The 20,856-nt window shown below is 39.7% G+C and overlaps 2 protein-coding genes across 6 annotated transcripts in view; both read left to right on the top strand.

Moving 5' to 3' along the window:
* Positions 1-9,505, top strand: part of SLC35G2 (solute carrier family 35 member G2) — a 41,074-nt gene extending 31,569 nt beyond the window's left edge. Inside the window, exon 2 of the mRNA XM_082690941.1 lies at positions 7,885-9,505. Within this exon, the coding sequence (XP_082547067.1) occupies positions 7,903-9,141 (1,239 nt within the window). The 5' untranslated portion in view covers positions 7,885-7,902 and the 3' untranslated portion in view covers positions 9,142-9,505. The remainder of the gene's footprint in view (positions 1-7,884) is intronic.
* A 4,717-nt stretch (positions 9,506-14,222) lies between these two features.
* NCK1 (NCK adaptor protein 1) overlaps positions 14,223-20,856 on the top strand; it is an 82,660-nt gene continuing 76,026 nt past the window's right edge. For 3 of the 5 annotated variants that reach the window (XM_082690953.1, XM_082690952.1, XM_082690954.1), the window contains exon 1: positions 14,223-15,012. The gene's annotated coding sequence lies outside the window, so the exon portion shown is untranslated. Of the gene's footprint in view, positions 15,030-20,856 lie in introns of all 5 variants that reach the window. The other 2 variants (XM_082690956.1, XM_082690955.1) reach the window with 2 other exon arrangements.

The following is a 20,856-nucleotide window of genomic DNA, read 5'->3' as shown; positions in this document are numbered from 1 at the left end:
TCTTTCAGCTAAAAGTCAGGTGGGCCATTAGTTTTCTCCAAATTTTTAATGCTCTATCCCTCCCCAATGCTCTCCTTTTCCTAAACCTCCTAAGGCTTCATTTCCTCACAAAGCTGAGTTGACCCATATTTAGTGCTTAGCACGTTATCTGTAAAGTGTAAATATCAGTATGCCTGGCTAATGATGGTATTGCCATTATTTTCTATCATCTTTCCTGCTGTTTTCACTGGGTTTTAGAGCTATTAGTTTTGCCTTTCTTTATTGTATTTGATTTCCTATTCTTACTTTTTATCCTATTTCTGGTTGTTTTGGTTAGAGTGCTGAAAATATTGCCAATATAGTGTCAAAATAGTGTCTGGCCAAATCAAGGTCTTCTTTGTTTTCTTAGTCTCTTTCTGATAGTTCATTGCAAGTATGCTTTAATCTAAGTGTGTTACAAAAGGGGAAATGACTATTTGCCTTATACTTTTTTTCTGAGAGAGATGTAAATGGACTGTTCTTTGTCAAGCAATAATCTGATGCACTATAAGTGATAATTTTCTTACGTGATAATTTTTATTGAAAGTTCTGCCATTACATGTGGTACATATATCCTAAGTAATACTGATTCTGTCCAGAATTTGCTCTGAAATTTTATTTGATATTTCTATAGAGGTATATTCAGTTGGTTTATTGTAGGAGACTACAGACTATATGTCTCCTCTTTTATTATTTATTCTTCAATCAAATTTGCCTATGAGGGATTCCTATATAATCTGAGTATTTGTTGGTTTTTTTTTTTTAAGATTTCATTTATTTATTTGACAGACAAATCACAAGTAGGCAGAGAGGCAAGCAGAGAGAGAGAGAGGAGGAAGCAGGTTCCCTGCTGAGCAGAGAGCCCAATGTGGGGCTCTATCCCAGGATCACGACCTGAGCTGAAGTCAGAGGCCTCAACCCACTGAGCCACCCAGGTGCCCCTGATCTGAGTATTTGATTAAAGTCTTAACTTTAAAGTATTTGATTAAAGTCATTAACTTTTCCTGTAGCCCCTCTTTTATATCTTCATCAACTGTTCAGTTTCATGATTTGATTATATACTCGGTTCATTTTGATTACTTGCCGTTTACATGCAACATGAATATTATCACACCTTCTAAGAAAGCAAACATTTAATTCCTCATGATAAATTATTCAGTTCCTAAATGTGCCTCATACAAGAAAATGTGCCTGGTACAAGAAAGGGCATGTCCTTTACCTTTTACTCTTATTTCTCACTTATTATCAATATTCTTGTCTTTCAAACTCTACTAGTTTACTTAAGAAGTAATTTTCTAGTTTGAGAGGTGGGAATTTAGAAGCAAGTTCTTTTTCCTCTAAAGCAGTGTACCTTTACCCAAATATACAGGCTCAAAGAGTATTAATAACGTACAAGCAAACTTAAATGCTGCCTCTAGTCCCTCCTGATCTTTTGGAGCTTCAGTGGGAAAGAGAGCAGAATCCCTATTCGAAGAGGAATGTTAAGGGTCATACCATCCAGGGTTAGGCCTAAGGATAGGTAGAATCATGTTGATAGCCTTTGGAGTGTCAGAATGTGGGCCTCTTTTCATCAACTTGGAGGGAAGAATGGCTTCTCTCAGCAGGTCTCAGGAGGTATATTCAACAGTACAGAACCTTTGCATGTCCTGATGTCTCACGATATCCTGGAAAGGTGGTTGTTGTATCATCCCTCTTAGGTGATCAATTAGGTGTAGTCTTTTCATTTTTACTCAAGGACAAGACTGTCCAAGCAAATTGGGGTAATAAGGTATCTTAGAGCTAGACTTTTCTGATATAATGGAGTAACCTATCAGTTCTTTATACTTATTTGAAAGCCAATATTATAAGTTTTAAGTATCACATTAGTACTTACATTTAAACCACTATATTATAATCAAATTATAGTAGCCAGATTTATAGCTAAGGCTTTAAAAAAAAAAAAAGATTTCATTTATTTATTTATTTATTTATTTATTTGACAGAGAGACAGAGAGAACAGCAGTGGGAGGAGGAGCAGAAGGAGAGGACAAGCAGACTCCCCAATGAGTGGGGAGCCTAACACAGGGCTCAATACTAGGACCCCCAGATCATGATCTGAGCTGAAGACAGATGCTTAACCAACTGAGCCATCCAGGTGTCCCTACAGCTAAGACATTTTACCACTATAGGAATCATTCTGGTACTCTCACTATCAAGTAGCTTTTGCTTTAGGTATCATGAGGGGATTGTCCCAAGTATTCCTACCAAGTCAGTAGGCTACTCAGTGTTAATTTTCTCAGCCTTAGCAGAGAACTGATTGTGGGTCTTATGTTGTAGAATGTAGCTTAGGAAACAGTGCCTCTTTTGGACAAAAATATTGGTTTCAGGCTTGCCACACTGAATTGTACCCTTGTTCAAGCAGAAACCAAATTTTGTGTCCTTTTAATCCATTTGTGTTGAGCATTTCAGGTTGGTACATTTGTAGCCAGGCAGGCTGGTCCTCTTGTCCTATTGTTTCATATTTTCTCTACTCAGCTGAGTTGTTCTACACAACTGAAATGTACCCTTCTGCCTTGGAGGGCACCTTCAAACATAAACCTTTGTTAGAGGAGCTTGAAGCTGTGAGATTACTTCAGACCATTAGTCTCTATGATGAAGGAGAAGTAGTGCTGGCATATTGGTCAGAACAACTTTTTTTTTTTCAAGATTTTATTTATTTATTTGACAGAGAGAGAGAGAGAGAGATATCACAAGTAGGCAGAGAGGCAGGCAGAGGGAGAGGGGGAAGCAGGCTCCCCACTGAACAGAGAGCCCGATGTGGGGCTCAGTCCTAGGACTCTGGGATCATGACCTGAGCTGAAGGCAGAGGCTTTAACTCACTGAGCCACCCAGGCACCCCTAGTCTTCCTACTTTTAATGAGAGAGGATATAGGCTCTACCTCTCTATTTAATAATAGAGCTAATAATATCATATTAATTAATATAAATAATATTAAATTAATTAATAATGTTAAATTCACATTAAAAAAAATCCCAAACATGAATTACGGGAGATACTAGACTTGTGGTTCTCTTTGGAAAATACAGTCTATCACAGGGATCATATTATCTGTTACAGGTCTTTGGTTTAAGAAAAATGTTACACTTCTTCCTTATGGGAGAAGGGAGAGGCAAGTACCCCCTTCTAGCTGAGTGTGGAGGTTACCAGATCCTTATGTGCAATAATTGAATGTGTCTTCTCATTCTCCATTTGGAAGTCCGTTTAGTCAGCACATTCTAATTTGCCCTTTGCTTGCCTGAAAAAGAGAAATAAAATTGGAGAAAAGGGGACAGCAGTAAATGGTCCGTACACTCACTAGAGTGGTAAGGATATGGGAGTTTCCTGGGACCAAGTGAATACTGTTGGAGCCTGCCTGCCCAAAAGAGAAGTCCACCAGGGAAGAGGACTAAGCAGCAAAAATTTGTTGGCCATAAGCTCTAGGGCAGGAGGCACTCTCACATCAGGGACTTATACACTGGGGAGGCCCTACAAAACTTACCCAAGTAGTAGCCTGCATTTAGATACCTACAACCTAGAGAGTATCAGTGACCTATCAGAGTTAACAGAGAAACAAAAGACAATAATGAAGGAATTAATTCCAACTGTTATCAGAGTCACGTCGAACCTTAGGCCCAGAACCAGTAAGAGATTTATTACAAGGAATTGGCTAATATACTTCTGGAGCTGGATAAAAGAGTCTGAGGTGTTTAGGGTAGGCAATCAGGAAAAGAAGATCAAGGGCATGTTGGAACCCCATGAGCACAGGCTGAAGCTTGTTGTCCACAGGCAGTAAGGAAAAGATCATGCGCAGGCTAGAACTTCAAGGGCATCAACTGTTTGGAATCTCCAAACTCAAGAAAGGCCTAAGCCCTCTTTTAAAGGGCTTACCCAATCAGGCCAGGCCCATACAGAATAGACTTTTGATGAACTTAAAGCCAACTTATTAGGGACGTTTTTTGGGGGGGTGGGGAGCATGCCTGAGTAGTGTGGGGGGAGGGGGTGGGGCAGAGGGAGCAGTAAAAAGAATCTCAAGCAGGCTCCACACCCAGTATAGAGCTGGATGTGGGGCTCAATCTCATGACCCTGAGATCTCGATTTGAGCCACAATCAAGAGTTGGAGGCTTAACCAACTGAGCCACACAGATGCCCCCGATTAAGGACTTTTATCACAAATGCAAAATGCCTCCACAGCAACACCTATATTAATATTTGATTAAATAACTGGGGAATATAGTTCAACCCAGCCAAATGTATACATCAAAAAGCCATCAGACAACAGCAGCCAATATAAAACATGTATCCTTTTCCTTTTCCTTCTTCCCTGTGCCAATACACCACGGGAGCTGGAGCTTAGAATAGGGAGGTGGAGGAGGTTTCTAAAAGGCAGATTGCAATGCCCTCCTGAAGACTCCAAAGGGAGGGAATGAGAGGATTAAAATGGCAGACCACATCCTCTCCCTATCCATGTCCCTGGAGCTACAAATCTGGCCTATGATGGGAAATGAGAAAGCTTTGAATGGATATAAGACAAAATTTTAACAATAGACAGCCCATGAGAAGTTATGGGTTCTAACAGAGATGTCAGCAAGATACTGACTAGCAAGGAAAGGAGATTTAACATAGTAAATTTGGGTACAATGACTACAGACGACACTCTAATGAGCTGAGATACTAAATAATAAAATGACTAGGGGTGCCTGGGTAGCTCAGTTGATTAAGCATCTGCCTTTGGCTCAGGTCCTGATCCCAGGGCCCTGGGATTAAGCCCTCAGTTGGGCTTTTTGCTCAGCAGGGAGCCTGCTACTCCCTCTCCCCTCCCCCTCTGCCGCTTGTGCTCTCTTTCTCTCCCTCTGTAAAAAATGGTAAGTAAGGGCGCCTGGATGGCTCAGTGGGTTAAGCTGCTGCCTTCGGCTCAGGTCATGATCTCAGAGTCCTGAGATCGAGTCCCACATCGGGCTCCCTGCTCAGCGGGGAGCCTGCTTCCCTCTCTTTCTCTCTCTGCCTGCCTCTCCATCTACTTGTGATTTCTCTCTGTCAAATAAATAAATAAAATCTTTAAAAAAAAATGGTAAGTAAAATCTTCAAAAAATATTTTAAAAAAACGATTAGATTACAAAAATTAGAAGAAACTACTGTAGATGTTAGACAAGGAAGAAAAGAAAAGAGGCTAGAGTGGACAGGGATGTCTTGTTTCTAAAAGACAAAATCTGGACTGGACCTCCTTAAAAGATGAGCAGTATTTAGAAAGCTGGAGCAGAGGAAATAAGTAAGAATAAAGACTTGGAGAAATGACATGTACGTGTGGACAGTGAGGTCAGGGAGGGCACTGGACTAATCACGGCAATATTTTTGTTAAGGATTGATAGGGGCTAGATGAGGCAGGGTCTGGAAAGCCAGGCAAAAGAGCTGAGATTCAGGGAGGTAGCCAGAAGAAAATCACTCTAAGTTCTTAAATGGAGAAAGCATAAGGGAAGTTGTTTTCTTTTGAATCTTTTAAAGACAGAAGAAAGTAGATAGTGGTATAATATAGATGGACTTTACGGGAGAAGGATTGGGGCGAGTTAGGATGCTGTTGCAATATTCTAAATAGGAATTCACAATAACATGATCCAGAATCACAAAGGTTAAATGGAACTGGAGAAGGAAAAATCTGAGGAATATTTCAAAGACAAGAACAATATGATTGATGACCAAATGGAAGTGTGACAGCAGAAAGGATAATTCAGAGTATGCCTTGGTTTCTAGCTTAGGGGAACTGGAGGTGGTATTGCAAACATAAATTCAGTGAGGTATCATGGAGAAAATCACTCTAAATTTGGGAAAGAAAATCTGTTTGGAAGACCAAAATTATCCAATTTGGGATTACTGAGGCTGAGGTCACAATTTGATATAAATTGGAATAAAAGAACATCAGATTAGCTTGACAGTAATATGTAGGAAGAACTGCCAAGTGGGAGGTCTAGGTTAGGAAAATGAAGAATTTGGAGGCACAGGTGGTGTTTTTTAAAAATTATTTCTTCCACCTGAAGATAGTGTCATTTAGAAGAAAAAAGAGTAAAGAGTAATGAAACAGATAGTGTCAAAGAACAAAATAGGATTTGATTTCTAGACCATGGTTTAAAATCCTGGAACCATTGAGTTTTTGGCAAGGACAGGGAGGATGTCATAAGGACCAAAAAAAAAAAAAAAAAAAAAAAAAAGGTTTATTTATTTATTTTTTCCTTCATAGGGGAGGGGAGAAATCAAAGAAATTGTTCTTAGAAAAAAGGAACGAACAGGAAAGAGAACTGAGTGAACAAATACAAGTTTTGGTAACAATGTAGAAGATACCCAGTGTTTCAAGAAAGGTGAAAGGTGAAAGAAAGGAAGCTGAATTCTTCTTAACATTTACTGAGAGTTCACAATATGCCAGCACTGTGGCAAATTCTTTATATGCATTATTTTATTTAATCTGTATAAGTTTTTTTCCCACTTAACAAAATGTCATGCACATTTCTGTGTCAATAAAGATCTGCATCATCATTTTTTTATTAACATATAATGTATTATTAGCCCCAGGGGACAGATTTGTGAATCGTCAGGCTTACACACATCACAGCACTCACCATAGCTGCATCATCATTTTTAATGGGTGTATAGCATAGTATTACATTGTACACAGGGTCATTGTGATAAGCTATAGTGAACCCTCCTACTCAAGCATTTTTTTCTACAGTTTTTTGTATGCTCTTTTTCTTAATATATGAACATCTTATTTTAGTTTGTAATTTAATGTTTTGAACAATATTATGATTCTAAAATTAAAATGCAAAAATGTATATTGCATGTTTTCTTCCACTCTTATTCCCTGTTCCACGCTAACAATTATTAGTTTATTTTGTATCTTTCCATAATTTCCTTATGTTATACAAGCATATGTAAAAGCATATTATTTTTCTCTTTTTTTAAACACATAAGTAATATCTTTAGGATAAAATCTTAGAATTGATATTGCTAAATTAAAGGGTAGTTTCAGTTAAAATCTTAATGTATATTGACCAATTGCTTATCAGAAAGGTATTACACAACAACAATGCATGACTGTCACTAAATCCATTTTACTGATTTTCTAATTTTGATCTATCTATATATCTGAATATGTATGAGGAGTCCAGAATAAATGTTAAAAAGAATATAATTTGTTCTGCAGAGCTAATTGTGATATTATCACAAATTATACAAAAAACTTTGGACTTATCTATTTAAAATTGATATTATAGAGAGAAGACACAATGAAAAGTAAAGGTTTTATCTAAGTTGTTATTTACTTTTCTGTGTTTTTCTTATTGTGTGAGTGGGGAAGCAGGTAGGAATGAAAAATCTCAGTTGTTTGTGGTGCAAAGATAAGTAACAGAGCTGAATGAGACAAAGAATAAGCCAAGCAAGAAATAGGGGCAAGCATAAGATGAAGCTGAAAGGGGCGCCTGGGTGGTTCAGTGGGTTAAAGCCTCTGCCTGCGGCTCAGGTCATGATCTCAGGGTCCTGGGATTGAGCCCCACGTTGGGCTCTCTGCTCAGTGGGGAGCCTGCTTCCTCCTCTCTCTCTGCCTGCCTCTCTGCCTCCTTATGATTTCTATCTGTCAAATAAATAAATAAATCTTTTTTAAAAAAAAGATGAGACTGAAAAATGTAGTTTTTAAAATAATTTTTTAATTTAAAATAAAATTTAAAAAATTTTTAAAAAATTTAAAAATGTTTACAGTCTTTTACTCTACTCTCTATGATTAAATTGGTACATATTATTATAATAGAAATTAAAACCAAATTTCAACTGAATATGTACACTTGTCTTTTTTTTTTCTTAAATAGAATTGATTATCTGAAGAAATGGATACTTCTCCCTCCAAAAAATATCCAGTTAAAAAGCGGGTGAAAATACATCCCAACACAGTGATGGTGAAATATACTTCCCATTATCCCCAGCCTGGGGATGATGGATATGAAGAAATCAATGAAGACTATGGAAATCTTATGGAAGAAAATCCAAAGAAAGGCCTGCTGAGTGAAATGAAAAGAAAAGGAAGAACTTTCTTTGGAACCATGGATACTCGACCTCCGCCAACAGAAGACCCAATGACTAATGATACTGGACAATTCCAGAGCTTTGCAGAAAAAAATATTTTTCAATCCAGAAAAATGTGGATAGTGCTATTTGGATCTGCTCTGGCTCATGGATGTGTAGCTCTGATCACCAGGCTTGTTTCTGATCGTTCTAAAGTTCCATCTCTAGAGCTGATTTTTATCCGTTCTGTCTTGCAGGTCTTATCTGTGTTAGTCGTGTGTTACTACCAGGAGGCCCCCTTTGGACCCAGTGGATACAGATTACGACTCTTCTTTTATGGTGTATGCAATGTCATCTCTATCACCTGTGCTTATACATCATTTTCAATAGTTCCTCCCAGCAATGGGACCACTATGTGGAGAGCCACAACCACAGTCTTCAGTGCCATTCTGGCTTTCTTACTTATAGATGAGAAAATGGCTTATGTTGACATGGCTACAGTTGTTTGCAGCATCTTAGGTGTTTGTCTTGTCATGATCCCCAACATTGTCGATGAAGACAATTCTTTGTTAAATGCCTGGAAAGAAGCCTTTGGGTACACTATGACAGTGATGGCCGGACTGACCACTGCTCTTTCTATGATAGTATACAGATCTATTAAGGAGAAGATTAGCATGTGGACTGCACTGTTTACCTTTGGTTGGACTGGGACAATCTGGGGAATATCTACTATGTTTGTTCTTCAAGAACCCATCATCCCATTAGATGGAGAAACCTGGAGTTATCTCATTGCCATATGCGTCTGTTCCACTGCAGCATTCTTAGGAGTTTATTATGCTTTGGACAAATTCCATCCAGCTTTGGTCAGCACAGTACAACACCTGGAGATTGTAGTAGCTATGGTCTTACAGCTTCTAGTGTTACACATATTTCCTAGTGTCTATGATGTTTTTGGAGGGGTAATCATTATGACTAGTGTTTTTGTCCTTGCTGGTTATAAGCTTTATTGGAGAAATTTAAGAAGGCAGGATTATCAGGAAATACTAGACTCTCCCATCAAATGAATACTTGATTATTATTTTGTTAAGTTATTAATAGGTACACTGCCATTTTAATATTTACCTATAAATGTCTCGTGTTGTATAATTGACAGAGTGGTATATAAAATCAATATAGGCAGATGTAGAAAATTTATTCTAGTCTAATATGTTAAAAAACAAATGTTAAATATGTGAAACACCATAAATCCAGTGTTTCTATGGTTATTAACAAAAAGTAATTGTGGTAGGAGAATGTTAACTCTCATCACTGAAGAACACAATACTTGAGGAAATGAGCCCTTTCAGATGGAACTTCTGTGGCCCTAAAATAAATGTTTATGCCCAATGTTATACAAATGTTTAATAAAAATCCTTTAATAGCCAAAAATCTTCATTGGTGAAAAGTACACGGTAAGGTGAAATCTTAATACAATCCCTATTTTGTCATCTGCTTACATTAGAAACTAGAGGTGACTGGATTGGGTAAGGGAGCTTAAGTTGAGGCAAGAAAGAGGGAACAAAGGAAAACAGGTGGTTTTTCAATGACCATAGTAGTTGCCCTACTTTCAAACAGAAAATTGGTCTTTGCTATGGCTATATTAGGTAATGCATAGGATAATAGAAGTAGGGAGAAGACTGGATTCTTGACAGCTCTACGTAGTCTGTGCCATTTCGTACCTGATGGTGGGAGACTTAATGTTGGGACAAGGTCTATTTATCCTCAGTTTTAAAGATCTTTTCCAAAACTGTCCTTGTTTATGATTTTGTAGCAAGTGCATGTGTAAGCTGTAGTAAAGGTACTCCTTACCCTTGAAAAAAAGACACTAACAGGAATCATGGTACAGCAGAAATTTGATACAATATGGTAACTTGAAATTCTTTTCAAAAGGCATAAAAGTTGTAAAAGCATATAAAGTAGCATTAATTTGTGTCTAATTTGGGCAATTTTACTAATTTAGGACAACAAATGTTGATATAGTTATTAGGCTACTGTTATTATTACTGAGCTATTTTAACTTCAAATTCACTCTTCTGTATTTACCTCTGTGATGCTATGGCTCAGAGGCTATAAATTATATTTTTCCTATGCTGGCTGGTGTCTCATTAGGTTCCATCAATAAAGGACATTAGAGGGAGACTAGAAGACAGGAGAAGGGGAGAAAGGATTTCTTCCTTTCCATTTGTTTGCAGTTTGTCATTGTTACCCCAGCAATAAGCAATAGCCTTTTGCTCCACAGCAGCAACTGATCTCAGCCTTGAGCTTCTTTTGGCACTTCTCCATCCCTTAGCAGCCTCATCATATCCCTCTCAGTAGGAGGAGGACCAGCTAAACAGCATCCTTTCTGGAATCTGAGCTGTAGCTCAGCTGGGTCACTCCACTGAGCTTTGGAGACCTTATATTCCAACCCTGACCCCTCTTTTTCACATGCTCTAAGGGTGGTAGCTGCTCTGTTACAGTTACCATCTCTGGGCTACTGCAGTGCTCCCTTTTTGCTTTTTCAGTCCCTCAATACCCAATACTAGATTCTTTCTGTTGTAATATCTTGTGATTTCTGCCTTCTTGACTAATATATCTCTAAACCTTTCTCCAAAGAGCCCATAGCTATTAATTGGGTATTTGTGCTTCTGGGAAGATATTAATGTTCAGATTTTCCAGGAATTGCCAGACGCTGGCTCTTAACTATCCAAATTGAAGAAATTATCCAAACTGAAGCACAGAAAGAAAACGGTTTGAAAAAAAAAAAAATGAACAGAGCCTGGAATGACCTGTACTAAGGACTAAGAAGTCTAGCGTAAGTGTAAATGTAGTCTCAGAAAAGGAGAGAGAGGGGAAGGGACAGAAAAAAATATTTGAAGAAATATTGGCCAGAAGATTTCTAAATTTGATAAAAGGAAACTACGACATGAACCAGTAATCCACAGATCCAGGGAAATAACTGAACCCCAAGCAGCATGAATAGAAAGAAAACCACATGTAGAAACAGTGCAACTGCTGATAAAGGTAAAGAAACAAAACTTTAAAAGCAGCAATTATAAAAGGACATATGACATACAGGAAAACAGCAAGACAGCTAGCTTCTCATCAGAAACACTGGAGGCCAGAAATAAACAGAATGACATTTTAAAGTGCTGAAGAAAAGCCCTCTGATGGCTTCTTATCATTGTAGGATAAAGACTAAGATCCTTAACTTCTATAACCTGCTATTGCTTACTTTACTAGTCATCTTCTGCTCTAGCAATATTGTGTAATACCTTTTCAGTTGTGTAATACCTTTTTAAATGCAGGCTACTCTATGTGGAGAACCCATCTCTTCTTTGCCTACTTATTTGCCTGACTAGCCTGACCACACAACTTCCCCTGTAGTTTAATGTCTCCCTGTACATATCTATAGCTTATTAACTATATTAATAATAGACATATTTAAATCTTGTTCTCCGACACTGGATTGAGCTCATTTTAGGTAAGACTGAATCTTTAGATTTCTAGCACCTATTATAGTGCCTACCACAGAGAGGACTCAATCAATTTCCGTTGAATTAATTCTCATAAAGGCATAACAATACTCAGTCCAGAAATTAAATTTAGTTACCAGGGTCCACTAATTTCTGTACTTCACAATCAAGCTTGTTATCAGTTACTTCTTGTTGATTAGTAAGTAGGGCTTTTTTGTTGTTGTTGCCCTAAACAGTCCTAGTTGGCAGGGATGCTAAGCCAGATCATTTTCTAATCATTTCTAACTATAAGCTATCAAATTTCCTGGGAAAGATCTTGAGAACTGGAGACTCATTTTCCCCTTCCTTGTCTTCCCAAGTCCTGCCTGCATATTTTTATCCTAGACAGATTAGCTATCCCTATCAAAGCCCCATTTCCAGTCCATAGGTCATAAGTTTTGGTCTAAATAATATTGTCTCCTGATTCTGGCTAGTCCCTCGTCCACTCAGCACTAATTAACAGGGGTGATTCCCATTTTTGGTCTGCGTTCCGCTAAAAGAGAGGAAGAAGCCATGTGCATGTTTATATTTGGAAGTGGGGAGACAGGGTGTACGGAAGGAAGTCTCTCGGACAACTCCCACCCCACAAGAACTTGTACTCCATTCCTTCTAAGTTACTATCCTGCAACTTCATATATGACTTTTGTCTAGCTACCTTTCTATCCTATGCTTTCTTTCTTTTTTTAAAATATTTCCTGGTAAGAATGGGTGATAAGGAAACTTAAAGAAATAAAACTAAAATGTTTACACAGAACTAAACCCCCCCCTTTTTTAAAAAAGATTTTATTTATTTATTTGACAGAGAGAGATCACAAGTAGGCAGAGAGGCAGGCAGAGAGAGAGGAAGGGAAGCAGGCTCCCCACTGAGCAGAGAGCCCGATGCGGAACTCGATCCCAGGACCCTGAGATCATGACCTGAGCCGAAGGCAGCAGCTTAACCCACTGAGCCACCCAGGCACCCTAAAAACCCTTTTAAAAGGAAGTTCTTTCCCTCATTTCTTCTATTGCTTAAATAGGTGGCACACAGTAGTTAAGAGATCTAGATGAAAATCTTGTAAAGGGTCTGTTCAGACCATTGGTTCATTCAAAATACATATTCCCTTACAAAATAAAATCTAAACTTATGACTTCATATTTTTCTGGGTTTATTTTCCACACTTACAACAGTGGTATAAGGTGCCTGATGGCAAGAACCTGTTGTATTTTTATTAACACCTCCAACCCATCACGTGTTAAATATGTACACAGAATTGAACTGAGCCAGGTTTTGCTAACAGTTGTATGATTTTGGAAGAACCGTTTTCACCTCTGGACAATCATTTCTCCAGCTTAAAAAAAAAGAATCTAATAGCATTTTAATCCATAAACTTTATAAGATGTCTTAACAAATAAAACTATTGTATTAGCTTGAGTTGCCAATAACAAAATACCAATAACAGAAATTTAATTTCTCCTGGTTCTAAGAAGATGAAGTCCCACATAAGCATGTCAGCTTGGTGAATTACAGCTGAGAGCTCTCTTCTAGGCTTGCCCATGGCCCCCTTCTCAGTCCTCTCACGGTGGAAATAGAGAAAAATCGCTCTTTTTTTTACAGGAACACTAATCCTGTAAGATTAGGGCCCCACTCTTTTTTTTTTTTTTAAATATTTTTATTTAGTTATTCGACAGAGAGAGACACAGTGAGAGAGGGAACACAGCAGGGGGAGTGGGTGAGGGAGAAGCAGGCTTCCCATGGAGTAAAGAGCCTGATGCGGGGCTCGATCCCAGAACTGTGGGATCATGACCTGAGCCAAAGGCAGACACTCAACCACTGAGCCACCCAGGTGCCCCCACTCTTTTTTTTTTTTTTGCCCCACTCTTATCTCAGTTAATCCTAGGTAACTCCTAAAGGCCCTATCTTCAAATACAGTCCCATTAGGGGTTAGGACTTCAACATATGAATTCTGGGAGGGGACAACTCAGTCTATTGTAGCCATGATAAATATACAAAGGAATTTAGGCTATTAGAATAAATTTGAATTTCACTTATATTATTCACTTGGGATGCTAATAATGGGATGTGGACATACAATAGCTGTTGCCCAGAGTTTCATGATTTACTTGCCAGAGCCAACTTGAAGCCAGGAAGGGGTTCTGGGTGATTTGTGCTTGATGTTGTGACCCTCAATAATGGCAACCAAACCACATACGTCAAAACTCAAATGAATGATTTTGAAGTTAATTGCAGAAAAGTGTGACCCTTGGGACTTCAAGTTAGGGCCAGGATTCAAAGAAGGGAAAGGAAGATGTACTAATGCCTCAAACAATATTTACTTATCATTTATTATGTAGTAAGCAGTGAGGGAAAATACTGACATGGTTCCTGACTTAATGAGTTTACCATCTAGGTAGGGATACGAACAAATTCAGCAGCTTGTTTGGGGAAAATACTTGTGTTCTACGAAAGGTAACTATCCCAGCAGGTTTCCCTGAGGAGGCGACACCTAAGCGGAGCGGAGCCACAGAGATGGCTCAGAAGGCATGAAGCAGTTTGAGGTGGGGAGCTGCAGTACTGGCGTGGGGAGAACCAACGGACTGATGATCTGGCAGGTGGCCGTGACAGGGCTGCTGAGAATGGGCACACTTGACACCGAAGGTCATTGTCCTCCTCACAGCATGACTACCGCAGCTGAGACTGGAAGTTATTCACGTACCACGGTACTGGGAAGATCCTCAGACTCAGCTTATTTCGGTTTGTGGCTCAAATTAACCATACATCTTACTTTTTTTTCTCTCAGGTTCCCATTTCCAGGCCTTTTGATTTGTTTTTCGTTTTCTCTCTGCCCCTAAAAACCTTCTGTTGACAAGACCCACTTCAGGTGCGGAAACCTGGAGGAAGCTCCCAGAATCGTTGGGGCGGAACTCGGGAAGCAGTAATTTCTGCTCTGTAGTCTCTAATGTGGCGCTGAGGAGGGAGGCCCAAAGTAATTCGCCACAGCAACCGGAGTGGCAAAAACGGCAACGGTAAGGTCAGGCCAAGCACTATCTAACCCTTTCGCTAGCTTACTGCTGAACAGCCTCAGTTTGCTCCACGCCCAGCACAGCACTTGATTGACAGACGGGCCGGCCCAATCCGAGCGCGGCGCAGACAACTCTCGCTTCAGGGATAGGAGAAAAGGGAGCGACTGAACCTATCGGATTGGGCCGGGAGGGGGTTTCCTGCCCGCGCGGATCCGCCTACGACCTCCCGGCCACTCGACGCCGGAGCCCCGCCCGCAGGCCGCGCGCGTCCCGCCCCTCTCGCCAGAGCTACGCGGCGGCTGAACCGAGGCCTCGTGCCGTAACGGCCATCGCGGCGGCCGCGGCGGTCTCCCGGTCCCTTCCTCAGGTGAGCTGGGGCCACACGGACCCGGCAGAAGGAAGGTGAGACGGTCCTGCTGGTAGGCAGACGCACAGACAGCCTTTCCTTTCCCCATGCGTCCGCGCAGTCTGCCACTCGCTGCGTCGCTTCCTCTTCTCCCGCGAAGTTAGCCCCCCAGGCGCCGTCTGCCGGCCCAGAGCTGAGCCGGAGGGGGCGGGGAGGCCGCTCGGCCGGGCCTGGGCGTTTGCATCGCTGCTCAGCGCGACCCTCTAGCCAGTTCCCCGGGCCCCGCAGCCCCAGACCTCGCTCTGGCCGGCCGCTCCTTAGAGGCTGGGAAGTCGAGTGTGCGGCGCTCTCGCTCCCTTGGTTCTTTTTCTCCCTAAAAAGTCCTGTTGCCTGTTGTGGCGTAATCCGGGCCGGGGAAGGTAGGACGTGGTCGAGGATGGAAGGGGCGCGCTCACCTCGAGCCTTACAGGAGGGGAGAGGGTCGTAACCTGTACTGAGGGTGGACATCATTGGGATGCGCTCTCTGCCCCTCCCCCACCCCAGATTAAAATTTGGGTTATTTTAATCATATGGACCTGCTGTAGTTTCGTACGATTGCTTGTTGCTTCAGCTGTGAGCTTTTGACTTAAGTGTAATATATCCTGTTTAAAAAAAAAAAAAGAATCTCAGTAATTGGTTTTGTGACGTTTTGTGGTGTTTCCATAAAAGTTAAATTTGCCGTTAGAAGCTCGGGAAGCTGGATTTTGGTTAGGGATGAGAATTGTAACATTATAGGCGCTCGGCATTGTCGAACGATGAGCCGGTCACCGAAAAATAATTCTACCCGTTAGATTTGGTAAGAAAACATCGGAGTTAGGAAAGAATGAGGTTGAAGCAAAAAAGCTCCGTGTCTGGTCAAAACGGGTAAATATTGCAAGAGGTAATTCATTTTTAAAAGTCTTACTTTGGTAGATTGATGAAAAACCAACTATACAATTTACTAAGTACCTGGAAAGCACAGTTTCTAAAATCTTAATCTTCAGCGAGGTCACAAGGTAATGAGGAAAATAATCCAAGAAGAAGGTTTTGTTTGATAATTGTCAGTTATATTCGGTTCTTAAGTAAGCTTCCATTCACAGTTTGAACGGAACAAGAAATATAGATTGGTTGATGAATAGTAGTTTCATTCCATCTTGATCATACATTCTGTAATTTTCTTTTTTGGGAAAATTGTGATCTGGAGAAAATAGCTATAATATCTATAAGTCCTGTTCACAAAATGCTCAAGACTCAGCTGTGCTTGTTCACGTATTAAATTTTAAATTGTTCACTTTATTTTTCTATGCATTATCTTTTAGTCCGGATTTTACCAGCGCTTTCGGGTCCATGTAAATAAAATTTGAAGTGTACACAGGATGTTTTGTTAGATACTGAATGATACTTTATGGCTCTGGGCTTATTTTTATTTTGCACTTTGGAGAACTTTCTTGCCAAAAGTTCAAGGTAGATTTAATATAAGTATTGTTATAAATCACTCATCAGGAGGACTCCATTTAATAAATAGAGAATGCAGTCCATTGTTTCTTATCATAGTATCATACTTTAATAACTTTTACAATTTACTTACTTTTATAATATGGAAAAATCTAAATGTTCTCTAGGTACATCAGAGCAGTAAATGATTTCTTTAGTTGGTAAGTTGGAGGAAACTCGTGAAATCACTAAGCATTTAACAAATTCTTTTTTTTTTTAAAGATTTTATTTATTTATTTGACAGAGAGATCACAAGTAGGCAGAGAGGCAGGCAGAGAGAGGAGGAAGCAGGCTCCCTGACGAGCAGAGAGCCCGATGCGGGGCTTGATCCCAGGACACTGAGATCAGGACCTGAGTCAGGGCAGAGGCTCAATCCACTGAGCCACCCAGGCACCCAACAAATTCTTTATAAGTACTTGGGTATGCTATTTTAGGAAGACAACTGATATTTTAAAAACTTATTTATTTAGATAAATAGTGAGCCTACTCACTTGGTTGAGGGGAAGGGAGGGGCAGAGGGAGAGGAAAAGGGAGAGAATCTCAAGCGACTCTCTGCTAAGCACAGAGTGTGATTGGGGCTTAGGCTGGGTTTCATGACCCTGAAATCTTGGCCTGAGCCAAACTGACCAGGAGTCAGTTGCTCAACTGACTGAGCCACCCAGGTGCCTCAGGAAGACAACTGATATTTAAAGATTATTTAATTAAGGCAGTAATTCTACCTGGATGATCCTCATTTTACGATTCCATGGGCAGATTTTGTTTCAGTAGTGTTACAGTTGGAGCTACCGAGACACAAACCTTGGTTTTGTTTTTGACATCCTCTATCCATATAATATTGGCTAGTTTTTGTCAGCCATTTTTTGGAAATTTCTTTGAGATATGTTCTTTTACACTAGATTTTTAAAAATTAATTAATTTATTTGACAGGCAGAGATCACAAGTATGCAGAGAGGCAGCCAGAGAGAGAGAGAGATGGGGCGGGGAGCAGGCTCCCACTGAGCAGAGAGCCCGATGCGGGCTTGATCCCAGGACCCTGGGATCATGACCTGAGCTGAAGGCAGGGCCTTTAACCCACTGAGCCACCTAGGTGCCCCCCCCCCCCTTTACACTAGCTTTTAATTGGGTTTTCTGCCTACCTTTTCTACCTACTCAATATGTCCTGCCTTCTGCCTTAATCGTAAAATTGTCTTTCCCCTCTGTGAAACCAGTGATAGCTCCCTGTTATCTACAGAGTACTTCTCAGAATTCCCTAGTCTTCTAATAGTCTGCTCAAAACCCATTTTTTTTTTTTTTTAATGACAGCACTGTTTCTCTGTGGGAGCTGTCCATCCTAAACCAATCTCATTCTCATTTAGATTTTATGTTTTTCTACCTTTATCTGTTGAGAATTTGATTGCCTATGCATAGCCTGCCTATTCTTGAAAGGAAATTTCCCTCCCTCCCCTTCCCCCACCAAATTACCAAAGTAGCGGATGAAGTCATATTTTGTTGAAGTTTCATTTTTGGTCCTGAATTCAGTACAGCCTTCCAGATCATTCTGTTCTCTGTATTGTTGCTTTCCTTTGAACCCATTGCCCTTACTGTCTTATTATTCCTTTGGTTTTTTTAAGCTTATGTGAACTTGTTTTGTAATATCATGGAACAGTATTGTGGGAATGTTGGAATTACAACCTTTCGTTTTATAGGTAAGGAAAATGAAACAATAACGACACGGAAATTCGCACATCAAATGATGGTGGCAGAGCTGAAACTCAGACCTTGATTTCCTAACTCAAGGTCTGTGTATTCTTTTTTTTTATATGAAGATTTTATTCATTTATTTGAGAGAGATGGCACGAATGAGAGAGAATGCGAGCAGGATGAGGGGCAGAGGGAGAAGGAGACTCCCCACTGAGCAGGGAGCCCTGTGTGGCCTCCATCTTGGAACTCCAGGATCATGACTTGAGCCGAAGGTAGATGCTTAACCGACTGAGTCACCCAGGTGCCCCTTGGTCTGTGTGTTCTTTTTCTTTCTTTTTTTTTTTCCCCCAAGATTGTATTTATTTATTTGATAGAGATCACAAGTAGGCAGAGAAGCAGGCAGAGAGAGAGGAGGAAGCCGACTCCCTACTGAGCAGAGAGCCTGATGCGGGGAGCCGACTCCCTACTGAGCAGAGAGCCTGATGCGGGGCTCCATCCCAGGACCCTGAGATCATGACCTGAGCCCAAGGCAGAGGCTTAACTACACTGAGCCACCCACAAGGCAGAGGCTTAACTACACTGAGCCACCCAGGTGCCCTGGTCTGTGTATTCCTTAAAAAAAAGTTTTCCCTGTGTATTTCCTAAGAAGGTGTACTACTTTTCATCTCTTGGAATGCAGTTTTTTTGTTTGCTTCATATTACTTTGCATTTTGTGTCTTTACATCTTGCATAGATTGAAAACTTCTGTGTGAGGCCAGTGGGATCTTGATTTGGATTGTTCAAATCATTAAAATGGGTTTAAAGTCTTTTTCTTTGCTTGTTAGATGTATTAACAGCATTAACAAATCATATTGTCATCTCTGTAGTTGAGTCCATGATTCCTTAAAAGGTGAATGTATCTCTTAGAATTTTTACTCCTGGAGTTTAGTTTGTTTGAAACTCTTAATTCCGAGAGACTGAATATTTGGATACTTTCAAAGTAGATGTGAACATTTCAGTGGTTTGGAGGAAACCTGGAGGGTTTATCACATAACTGAATTTAATGATCCAGCCAAATGTTCTTTTTCTTTTTTAGGTTCTTAGAACAGCAGCACTTTTGCATTTTGCTACTTTGTCCTCTTGTTCATCTGTCAGAAACTTGATTATTGAGCAATCAGTTTATTGAGCAAAATATTCTGAAAACATTTGTTTCTTTTGGGAAGTCAGAGTTTTTATAAATTTGCTCTTGACATTTATTTTTCCTCTTAACTGTGAAGTTGCTGTTACAGCAGTAGCATAGGGTTGCCTTGGTTATTTTTGTTCGTTTTTGGGATTTTGGTTTTGTTTTTTGTTTGTTTTTTTGGGTTTTTTTACACTTATGTAGTAAGAGTTGCATAGTGTAAGGTAGCACAGAAAATTATCAGATGAAATGTTTCTGGAAGGAATGTTTTACCCTTTGGTTTTAAATAAAATTATCTGCTAAAATAAACTTTGTTTATTTTTGTTGATATTTTTAGTTGAAAACTTTAGTTATATTTGTTGAAACATTGATTCTCTCATTCTTTATTCCTGAAGTTGTATTTAAGGCTTACTGAATTGGACATATGGATAATTTCTGCTTTTTTTGAAATAGACCAATGGAATAAAGCAGTGAGAATATGGTTTTTAAAAAATGGATGCATCTAAAAAGCTTTTCTGTTGTTTTTTAAGAATTAGCCTTCCAAAAATTTCAGTATGTATTTCCAAATCATGTTGTGTTTAGATCAGCTCAGATAATTGATATAACAAAGAATTTAATATGCCTTGTATTTTTTGAGCATCCCAGCAAAACAAAAATTTATGTTTACCATAAAAACTTTCTATTAATTGTATAAGACTTGGAAAATTTTCCTTAGCAGTTCTTGACCAATTCCAGGTACTAAATGTTCTTGCATGGGAACATTTTTTATTTTTAGAAACATTTAGAATACTTTGTGTATAGCCCCTTCCCCCCAGAATTCTGCCCTAGGAAGTCAGTTACTTTAATTTTTCCATGGTTTTTTTTCCCCCATTTCTTTTCTTTATATTTTTTTCTTCTGAGATCTTATTTTTTTTTTTTTTTAAAGATTTTATTTATTTATTTGACAGACAGAGATCACAAGTAGGCAGAGAGGCAGGCAGAGAGAGAGAGAAAGGGAAGCAGGCTCCCTGTGGAGCAGAGAGCCCGATGCGGGGCTCGATCCCAGGACGCTTAGATCATGACCTGAGCCGAAGGCAGCGACTTAACCCACTGAGCTACCCAGGCACCCCTGAGATCTTATTTTTAAGTCATATCTCCTCCCACTGTGGTGCTTGAAGTCATAACCCTGAGAAAAAGAGTTGCGTGCTCCACGACTGAGCCAGCCAGTCACCCTTCCGTATTCTTAAAAAGGCCTATAAGGCCTTGCATGATTTGGCTTTTGCCTACTTCTATCTCTTGCTATTTTCCCTTTCTCCTCCTTTTCCCTTCACTAGCCAAGATTTTTTTTGCCTTGGAACCCATGAACCTGCTCTTCCTGCTGGGCAGATGGTTCCCTTAGGTTAATTAATATTAAGTTTGGCTGCTGGTAATTAAAAAAAGGCCAAATAATTTCTCTTCTCACACTAGAAAAATCCAGGGTTTGCATGGCAATCATTTATTTAAATATTATTTCCAGGTGTTTTTTTCCTTAGTAAAAATAATTCTGAAATAAAGATCTTTGTATATAAAG

Source organism: Mustela nivalis, assembly GCF_964662115.1.
Source record: "Mustela nivalis genome assembly, chromosome: 1".
Classification (NCBI taxonomy): Eukaryota; Metazoa; Chordata; class Mammalia; order Carnivora; family Mustelidae; genus Mustela; species Mustela nivalis.
The sequence above is the reverse complement of the archived record's forward strand: the minus strand, read 5'-3'. Positions and strand labels throughout refer to the sequence as shown.